We start from the raw sequence: 10,723 nt of genomic DNA on the forward strand, positions 1-10,723 counted from the left end.
AAAACCTCTGCTCCCCTTTCACTAGAAAGCCAGCCCTGGGGAGGGAGGGACCAGGCGGCAGCCCCACTCTGCACCACACAGCCCTCTGTTACTCCCGTCTGGCCTATTAGTCTCTCCCTTAGCCTGACCTAAGTAACTCTAACCCAAGTAAGGAGAAAAACAAAGTTGGGAATTTCAGCATTCCTGACCAAGAAAGGTTGAGGATCAGTCTGCAAAAAGTAAGCCCCAAAGTCAACGAAAGGGAATGAGATCTGGACACACAGCTGCACTCAACATCTAGCATGACCCTCAGCAGGATGCACCGTTGGTCACAGCAGTGGCTATGCTTGTCCAGCAGAAATGGGGGGGCGGGGGTGAGCTTGCTCTCAGCAGAAGAGAGAAACCTCCCACTAAGGGAAGAAGGAGCTGGGTGCATGAGATTGGCCCAGTAAGACAAACCTTCTCCTCAAAATAAGAGGGGCAGCTCTCACAGTATTGTGGTCTTGGTCACTCGTGTTTGCCCCCTGAGTCAGTTTCCATGGACTCCCATTTAAACCCTGGGGGCAGGCAGGCAGGGTCACTAGAAATCTGTGAGGCGTTAGGACTACTCTGCCCCCTGTGACAAAATATAACACAGATGGGGAAAGAGGTGCTGCTGACCCTTAAATCTCCAAAGACCTGAATGGGGGTGGCTCAGAGCAACAAACTGCCTACTTGCACCAAGCCCACTTGCAGAAGACAGGACTTTGGCGGGAGAGACCAACCACTCCTGAGGACCTGCCCCTTGCTGCCTCTCATTGCACCTACTGTTTCTATCATTGATAAAGGAAAGATGTTGCATGCACCACTCTATTTAGCATTTAAGGTCAAGGTTCTGGGGAAATGAGTCCCACAACACTGGCAGGAAGAAGGTCTACTCCATGACAGGGCTGCCACAGTATGGTAGCAGACAGGACTTTTCATCAATGACAGCCTCTGGAAACCATGGGGAGAAAGTGTCCTGCATAACCAAGTGGAGGCAAACACCAGTGAAGCGTGGATTAGACAATGAAACGATTCAAGTGAAACAACAGAACAATTCAAGGGGGAGAAACAAGGGCCCAGTCATTCACAGTACTGCAAAGTGATTAGTCTAAAATGCAAATTTGATAACATCAGATCCTGTTTAAAATCTTTACCTTTTCTCCATTCCCACATACCCTCTCCTATCAGACATAATGAACTACTGCTAGGATTATTGCAGTAGTCTTCTGACTATCACCAGTCTCACCTCCCTGCACTCCTCCACTTCCCCACTGCTTTCACAACAATCCATGTAAACCTCCAAACTCTTCGGAGCTCTTCTTACCTCTAGCAATGTTCCCCGACTTACTATACCTTTGGGGCAAAAGTCTACACACATTATAGGCCTTAAAACAGCCTCCATCCATCCATTCATTCATTTAACAAATATTTATCAAGTGCCAGTTCCATCCCAGACTACTGTTAAGAGTGGTAGGGAACAGTAAACCAAAGACCAAAAGTCCCTGACTTTAGGAAGTTACATTCTGTGGGCCAAATTTAGCACCCTCTGTGTTCAGCTCTTCTGCATTCAGTGGTGTGGGCATGGGTTTTACCAGCTCATGGAGACTAAGGGTGCACATCCCTTCCCAACATTGCATTCAGTGATATTGCTTTGGTAGCCTGAAATCAACCTGGATGGGAATATTTACACTGTGGAAATCAGAAGAAGTCACTACAAATAAGCAGACACTAGGCTTTTTCTTTTTCAAGAACAGGTACGTGAACATTTACCAGCATACTTTTGTACCTTAGTCCAGGCTGCTCTCTGTGCCTAGAAATCTCTTCTTCTTGTCATCTGCCTGATGAATACCTACCTTCAAGACTTAATTCAAATATCAAAGCAGTTTTGGACCCAAGAGGGAGAGCAGACTCCTCCTCCCTCTGAGCTGCCTCTGTACCGTGCGCACACCCAGAACACCTTCAGTACTTACCTAGTCATGTGACTCTCACCCCACTGTACTGTAAATTTCTTGGAGCCAGGGATGAGTCAGACGTGACTCATCAATATCCCCAGCCCCTGGTATAGTGCCTGGCCCAGTTCCTGGACCACTCTAAAATAAATTCCTGTTGAATATATTTGGAGCCAGGAAAAAATATGTATCTCATTTTAACAGCTGTCATCAGATTTCATTTTAGGAAAGGAATCAAGTATGAGGTGAAATGAGCCCAAATTGTGGAAATGACCATGGGATATTTAGGTATAGTAATATGTAACACTGAGATTTCCTTTTTTGAGCTAAAATTATTCCATACCTAAAAGATATATTCACAATGTGAATGCCTTATGTAAATAGTTGCACTGGTGAATGTTAAGAAAAATGGCTGAGTTCCATAACTGAGTTAATGGGGTGCAGAACAGGGAAGACATGAGCAACAAACATGGTGATCCCTAGACTGAATTTGCTCAGAATAAGGAGGCTGGAGCCAGAAGTGACCACAATTAATAAGGCCCCTGGGAATTTATGAAAATCTTGTGAAGCTCTAGATACTTCAGAATCCTTGGACTAGGGCTTTAAATTCATCTCATCTAGATATGAAAAAACAGGGTGGCCTAATTTGACAGCTTAATCAGGAAGAAGTGGGTAAGATGGATGGATGGATGGATGGATGGATGGGTGGATGGATGGATAGATGAACAGATAGATCTCTGAAAGCAGAGGTTGTGAAAGGCTTAGTAGTGGAGGTGGCAAGTGAGATATTAGACCGTTCTTGCATTGATATAAAGAAGTATCTGGGGCTGGGAAACTTACAGATAAAAGAGATTTAATTGGTTCACGGTTCTGCAGGCTTTACAGGAAGCATGATGCTGGCATCTGCTTCTGCTGAGGCCTCACAAATCTTATAATAATGGCAGAAGGTGGGCCGGGTGCGGTGGCTCAAGCCTGTAATCCCAGCACTTTGGGAGGCCGAGATGGGCAGATCATGAGGTCAGGAGATCGAGACCATCCTGGCTAACACGGTGAAACCCCGTCTCTACTAAAAAAAATACAAAAAACTAGCCGGGCGAGGTGGAGAGCGCCTGTAGTCCCAGCTACTCGGGAGGCTGAGGCAGGAGAATGGCGTAAACCCGGGAGGCGGAGCTTGCAGTGAGCAGAGATTCGGCCACCGCACTCCAGCCTGGGTGACAGAGCGAGACTCCATCTCAAAAAAAAAAGAATAATAATGGCAGAAGGTGACAGGGAGCCAGCATGTCACATGGCAAGAGAGAGAGGGAGAAGGCACCACACTCTTTTAAACAACCAGATCTCATGTGAACTTCAGAGCAAGAACTCACTCATCATCAGGGGATGGGGCTAAGACAGTCAGGTGGGATCCACTCCCAGAAAAAAACATTTCCCGCTAGGCCCTCTCTCCAACAGTGGGGATTATATTTCACCTTGAGATTTGGAGGGAACAGACATCTAAGCCATATCATTTCATCTCTGGTCCCCAAATATCATGTCCCTCTCACATTACAAAATACAATCATACCTTTCCAGTAGTTCCCCAAAGTCTTAAGTCTTTCCAGCATCAAGTCCAAAGTCCTAAGTCTCATCAGAGACTCATTCTCCTTCCACCATCAGTCTGTAAAATCAAAGACAAGTTATTTGCTTCCAAGATACAATGGTGGTACAAGCATTGGGTAAACATTCCCATTCCAAAAGAAAGAAATTCACCAAAAGAAAGGGGCAATAGGCACCACACAAGTCTAAAACCAAGCAGGACCGTCATCGCATTTTAAAGCTCCAAAATAATCGATCTCCTTTGACTTCATGTCACACCCTGGTATAAGGGGTGGGCCCCCAAGACCTTGGACAGATCCACCCCTGTGGCTTTGCAGGGTGCACCACACATGGCTGTTCTCAAGGGTTGGAGTGGAGTGCTTGTAGCTTTTCCAGGCAGAGTTTGCAAGCTGCCCATCTAACATGTTGGGGTCTGGAAGGCGAGTGGCCCCCTTCCCATAGCTTCACTAGGCAGTGTCCCAGTGGTAACTCTATGTAGAGGCTCCAATCCCACATTTCCCCCTGCCATTGCCCTCGTAGAGTTTCTCTGTTGGGGCTCCACCGTGCAACAGGCTTCTTCCTGGGCACCAAGCTCTTCCATAATCCTCTGAAATCTAGGAAGCCTCATTCATGCTTACATTCTGAGCATCTGAAGACTTAACATCATGTGACAACTGCCGAGGCATGACTTGCACCCTCTAGAGCTGCAGTCCAAGCTGTACATTTGCCCCTTTGAGTCATGGCTGAAGCCAGAGTGGCCAGGAGGCAGGGAGCAGTGTGGCAGCGCAGGGAAGCAAGGCCCTGGGCCAGGTCCCCTAAGCCACTTTTCTCTGAGGCCTCTGGGCCTATGATGGAAGGGACTGCCCCAAGACTTCTAAAGTGCCTTCAAGGCCTTTTTCCCATTGTCTTAGACATTAACACTTGGCTCCCTTTAGGTCAGGCTAATCTCCCTAGCGAGTGGTTACTCCACAGCCTGCTTGAACTTCTCTCCTGAAAATGATTTTCTTTCCTGCTACATAGCTTGTTTATTAGTCCGTTTTCATGCTGCTGATAGAGACATACCTAAGACTGGATGATCTATTCAGGAAAAATGATTTAATGGACTTACCGTTCCACAAGGCTGGCGAGGCCTCACAATCATGGTGGAAGGCAAGGAGGAGCAATTTATGTCTTACATGGATGGTAGCAGGCAAAGAGAGAGAGAGAAATCCTCTTTATAAAATAATCAGGTCTCATGAGACTTATTCACTATCCTGAGAACAGCACAGGAAAGACTTCCCCCCATGATTCAATTATCTCACACTGGGTATCTCTCACAACACATGGGAATTCAAGACGAGATTGGGTGAGGATACAGCCTAACCATATCAGTCAACATGAAAATTTTCCAAATTTTTACGCTGTGCTTCCCTTTTAAACGTAAGTTCCAGTTTCAGGTCATTTATTTGCTCGCACATATAAACACTGGCTGTTCGAAGCAACTAGGCCATTTCTTGAACACTTTGCTGCTTAGAAATTTCTACTGCTGGATACCCTAGGTCATCACTCTTAAGCTGAAACTTCCACAGAGCCTTAGGGCCTGGACAAAATGCAGTCAAGCTCTTTACTAAAGCATAACATGGGTGACTTTACTCCAGTTCCTAATAACATCATTTCCATCTGAGACCTCATCAGCCTGGACTTCAATATCTCTATCAGCATTTTGGTCACAACCGTTTAAGCAGTCTACAAGTTGCAAACTTTCCTTCATCTTCCTGTCTTCTTCTGAAACCTCCAAATTCTTCCAATCTCTGCCCATTACCCACTTCCAATGCTGGATCCACATTTTTAGGTACCTTTATAGCAATGCCCCACTCCTCAGTACTGATTTTGTGTTATGCCATTCTTGCATTGCTATAAAAATGTACCTGAGGCTGGCTAATTTATAGAGAAAAAGGGTTTAATTGGCTCATGATTCTGCAGGCTTTACATGAAGCATGGTGCTGGCACCTGCTTCTGGGGAGGCCTCAGGGAGCTTATACTATGGTGAAAGGTGAAGGGGGAGCCAATGTGTCACATGGTCAGATCAGGAGCAAGAGAGAGATGGAGATACCACACTGTTTTAAACAACCAGATCTCACATGAACTACCAGAGCAAGAACTCATGCTTCACCAAGTGGATAGGGCTAAGCCACCTCCCACCAGGCCCCCACCTCCAACACTGGGGATTACATTTCACCATGAGATTTGGAGGGGGCAAACATCCAAACCATAACAGAGATGAATGCCAAGACAGCTGGACTAGGTGAGGCAAGCCAGGAATAGCCTTCAGAAACAGCCTAGGTAGGAGGCAGGAAGACAAGGCGGCAGGAAGTAGTGGGGAACAAAGCAGGCTCCTCATCATTCAACTTCCCCTGAGTGCAGCAAAGGGGTTCTGTTTTCAACCCCTAACTGAACTGATCATTGATAACTAAAGTTATAACAACTCATACCTGTAAGGGCCATGGTGAGTTACAGCTGGCAAGAGCCCTAAAGATACACAGTCTTCTATTTAAAGAGAAGACTGAGGCCCAGAGAAATGAGTAAATTTCCCCATAAGCAGAGAGTTGAGACTGGAATCTGGCTTCCCACCCCCGCCCAGTGCTCTTGGAACTAGAGGACTGTCCTCACCCTGTCCGCTAAGGGGAGCCTTGGCACGCTGGCCACCACCAGCCCAGTGATGCTAGGAAAGTTGCAGTGCTTATCTATCTGTGTGCGCCTCCCTTTGCTCAAATGTAAAGTAGAAACAATAATACTGCCTGTCAGGATCTTCTTGTAAGAACTAAATTACTTAATATTTTAAAACATAGTGGTGTCATATTTGAGTTCACGTTACCCTAAGATTCACCACACCATCAGGTTGCTCCAAGGAGTTCAGATTCCTGGGTAGAGACCTGATGAAAATGGGCACCGGTTAAAAAAAAAGGAGGGATAATTTGGCAGTAGGGTTGTCATTTATGTTGTCCCCAAGTCCTACCCCCGGAATTGTGCAAGGGCCACAATAGTCAGAAATGGATTGTTTCATGGGATGTTCAATGAAACCTCAGTGAAACCATGAGACCGTCTTGTCTTATTGCTTAAAACCACTGAAAGCTGAAAGGGTTGGATCTATGGAGCTTCCAGGTAACATCCTCTGAGGACCCTAGGAATGGTGAATGAGGGAGGAAGGGAGTAAGGAGAGAAGAATTTAAACTGAGCAGAGTCAGGCAAACTCTCCCTGCATGCGCAACTAACAGGAAAACCCAGGTCCCGTGGGAAGTACCAAGTTACAGGACCCCAGCAGGCCATGTCAGTTCCCTTTCCCCTTTCTGGACTTACTGCTCCACCAAGGCTCAGCAGACCATTGGCTCTCCCTTTTCCTCTGTTCTCCTGGCTCTCGCTACCTTCGCTTTTTTCAGCAACAGATGTATTTTTCAAGGATCCTGCTCCTGGGAAGTACTTCCTCTATCACTTCACTTATCTCACCTGATGCACTATACCTAGTTATCAGCTTAATTGCCTGCTTCCACCACTGACAGTTACAATCAGGTGTATTCTATCTTCATCCCTGTGGCATTATCACTCCAAAACAATAGTAGACAGTCTTTGCATATTTATTGGATGAATGAATTAATGAATGAATGCATGGAACTCTTCCTGACAATGAAATTCAGGCCCTAGTCCCACACATAAGTAATTAAAGGTCAAAGTGACCATACTGAGCAAGTTCCTGAGCCCTTGCTAGTAAAAACAGGGCCCCTGGAGCAACATTGGTCTTTCTTGGAAGTTTATTAAAAATACAGACTCTCAGGCTGAATCCAGACTTGCATTTTAACAAGATCCCCAGATGATTCCCACATATTGAAGGTTAAGAAGCCCTGTTCTAAGGGGTAACGTCTTCCAGAGAGCTTAGCTGCTTCCAGCGCCCTACCTCAAGGGTCTGATTCAAGGAATGAGATGGAAGGCTGCAAATGCAGGCAGATCACTAAGGTCTCTGGCCCTGGGGCTCCATCATCAGTCCACCCTCCACCCCAGATAGGCCTAGAGATTCCCAAGTGTGAGGCAAGGAATCAAGTGCTCCCTGAGAGGGTGTCAAGCCCCAGCACCTCCTGGAGGTCTCCAGCTGTGCAGAGTCATGCTCTTGGCAGCACCTGGCTGCTATTGTTTGGAGAGAATGAGGAGCTGCGGGGACAGTGGCACTGTACATGCTGACTAAAAGGCGGGGCTCCTATCTGCATTTGGAATGACAGACCCAATTCTATTTGGGAAAGAAGCACAATTACCCTTTATTACAGGATTTCAATGGCAGGAACCAGCCAAATGGACCAGGAAATGATTAAGAGACAAAAGTCAAGGCATTGTGTGTGCACCATGCTTAGTCCAGGCCTAAAAGCCCTATTGTAATGGCCACTGTTCCTGTAGCCCCTCCTGAGGCCCACCACCCTCCTCAGAAACACTGTGGCTACTTGGCACACTGCAAGGCCTATTTGTCTCTCCTCAAGGAAAAGGGTATAAAGCTACAGCAAACTTTGCCAGGGACTGGGAGGGATGGTGGGGCAGGGAGAGGTGAAGGAGCAAAAGACAGGTGGGACAGGAGGTGACAGCCATAGACCACAAGCAGATCTGGGAAGGATGCAGACAGCAGAATTTGTAAATGTTGTACTACAGCTTAGAAGAGAGGAGAGAAAGAAGAGGGCAGGGAAATATCACTGCTGTCCCAAATCATGGGGCAGGATGTCAGGAAGTTCAAGTTCAAAACACTTACCCCACATACTGGCTATGTGACTTAGGCATTTTGCTTATGCTTTTTGGGTCTCATTTTCCTGGTCTGCAACATGCAGATGCTGATATTAGTCGTATGTGATGACATGCCAATGAAATTAACTGAAATAAAGCATAGGAAAGTGCTTAGCACAGTTTTTGTCACATTAACTGTGAATTCTAGTTCAGAAAGAATTAGAAATTGCTTCCTTTTGCCTGTCAACTAGTACATACAGCACCGCCTCAGCCCTGCCCATGCCACCCCTTGAGAAAGGCTTAAGGCATGATTCCTCCCAAGATATTAGAGGTTGGTGCAAAAACTATTGTGGTTTTCACCATTACTTTTAATACAGCCTAATATTTGTATTTTAGTGGGGACTTCAAAAGAGTCAATGGCTTCTCTTTCAAAAGAAAGACTCTCTAATCATGGAAATGGTATCAGAAGGTCTGAGAAGGACCTAGGCTGATATCTCTTGAGTCATGACCGCTATGGGACCACTTTCCTACTCAGCCTCTGTCTGAGACCATTGAATAAGATCTGAATCCAGCATTCATTGAGCAAAGTTAGAGAGAAATGCTCTGACAGCAGAAAAAGACTTGGAATGCCGGGGGCTCCGCTGCAGGACTCCCGTAGTGAGGGTCAGTGGGTGGCAGGAGTCACTGGGGAATCAGGCCCAGGAAAGTCAGGGCTGTAGGTCACATGGCAAAGCCTAGGAGTCCCCCAGACAGACACACAACCTGGGCCTGCCCCCCACTCCTGGATAGTAGACACCTGTACCCACTGCTCCGAAGGAGTTGGGAAGTTAGAAGGTCTACGTTTGGTTCATGAACCACAAGATGGGGCCACCAAGATGACAATGATTCTGCTAGCCAAAAGGATCTGGGTCTCAGCATGGACAGTGGAGCGACTGAGCACTGGTGAGCCACAATTCTCATGGGTGGGGCCAGGAAGGTAATGTTCCCACAGGTGGTAGGACTTGGATGCATGGGGGTATGGGGGTGGCAAGAGCACAGAGCCAAGCTGAGATCAGACTGGTGGTCCGTAGGGCCCCTTATCCCAAACCTGACACAAAGAGGGTGGCCCATTCCTGCCTCCTTGCAGACAGTCTTGAGGAGAAGGCAGTGGAAGACAAGACAAGGGCTTCTAGAGAGAGTGTGGCAGCCAGGCCCTGGGTGTTGGGACAAGTGTCACTGCACTATTTGGGGGTCTGGGAAGGGGATGGAGGTCAGGGTCAGAGGCACAACCTCAGAAAAGCTGGATGGAGCAATAGTGATGCCCAGGTAGCAGACTGCACATGCCTGATGAGGACTGGTCCACCCACTCGAGGAGTCGAGGGAGACCAGAGGCAGAGGGGTCAGTTGGCTGAGGGCTGGCTGACAGGGTAGGATTGGTGACAGATGTGGGAGAACATGTTGGTGCCCATTAGAATCATAAAACTGAAATGGCTGCAGAGTCACTAGAGTAATTCTAAACCCTCCAGGGAGGCTTTGAGTCAGGTGCTTGAAGATGCTGTCCACATTCAGCTGGAGTGGCCACAATGCCAGTTGTCACTTCAAAACAGACACCCAGAAGAGGCAGCAGGGCCCAGCCCTTAGGAAAGAGTTGAAGAAGATGAACGAAGCAGAGCTGTCACCCAAAATAAAAGGCTATTTGTGGTGGTATTAAGTAGAAAGTGAAGAACCAAATGGGAGGTAGACTGTATCTTATGAGAAATGACCACAATGAGGTCACACATTCCTTCCTTTTATGCAAATAGGAAGACCCAGGTCCCTATACATTTCAGTAAGCCTTTCTTCTTTCCCAGGGTCATCTCTCTCCACCAGCTCCAGGAGGTTGCCCTAACGCTCTGCCCTCAAAGAGAGAACTGGAAGGGTACTTGGCCGGGTGTACCTTCCTGGGCTCTTCCAAGATGACAGCTCTCACCCTGTGCTGCAGGTGGCCCTGCGCCTGCTGCCACTTCTCACTGCTTACCAGGGCACATGGACACCGTTGGTTCCAAAAATGGGTCACAGCAGGATGGGCTGCTTCAGAATCACCAGGGAGGGCTATAAGAAGGCAGACTTCTTCTTTCTTCTTTTCTTTTCTTTTCTTTTTTTTTTTTTTTTTTTTTTTTGAGAGACAGAGTTTCACTCTTTTTACCCAGGCTGGAGTTCAATGGTGCGACCTTGGCTCACTGCAACCTCCACCTCCTGGATTCAAGCAATTCTGCCTCCGCCTCCCCAGTAGCTGGGATTACAGGCCCCCGCCACCATGCATGGCTAATTTTTGGTATTTTTAGTAGAGACAGGGTTTCACCATGTTGGCTAGGCTGGTCCCGAAATCCTGACCTCAACTGATGCACCTGCCTCAGCCTCCCAAAGTGCTGGGATTACAAGTGTGAGCCACCGCGTCCCGCAAAGAAGTCAGACTTCTAAACCTAGAAATTCTGATGCAATAACAT

The 10,723-nt window shown here is 47.2% G+C and overlaps 1 protein-coding gene across 1 annotated transcript in view; it reads left to right on the forward strand.

The window, feature by feature from the left end:
- LOC105475841 (neuropeptide S receptor 1) overlaps positions 1-10,196 on the forward strand; it is a 232,641-nt gene extending 222,445 nt beyond the window's left edge. The window contains exon 9 of the mRNA XM_071095023.1: positions 10,088-10,196. Coding sequence (XP_070951124.1) covers positions 10,088-10,196 — 109 coding nt within the window. The remainder of the gene's footprint in view (positions 1-10,087) is intronic.
- The last annotated feature ends 527 nt before the right edge of the window (positions 10,197-10,723 follow it).

Source organism: Macaca nemestrina, chromosome 4 (assembly GCF_043159975.1).
Source record: "Macaca nemestrina isolate mMacNem1 chromosome 4, mMacNem.hap1, whole genome shotgun sequence".
Taxonomy (NCBI): Eukaryota; Metazoa; Chordata; class Mammalia; order Primates; family Cercopithecidae; genus Macaca; species Macaca nemestrina.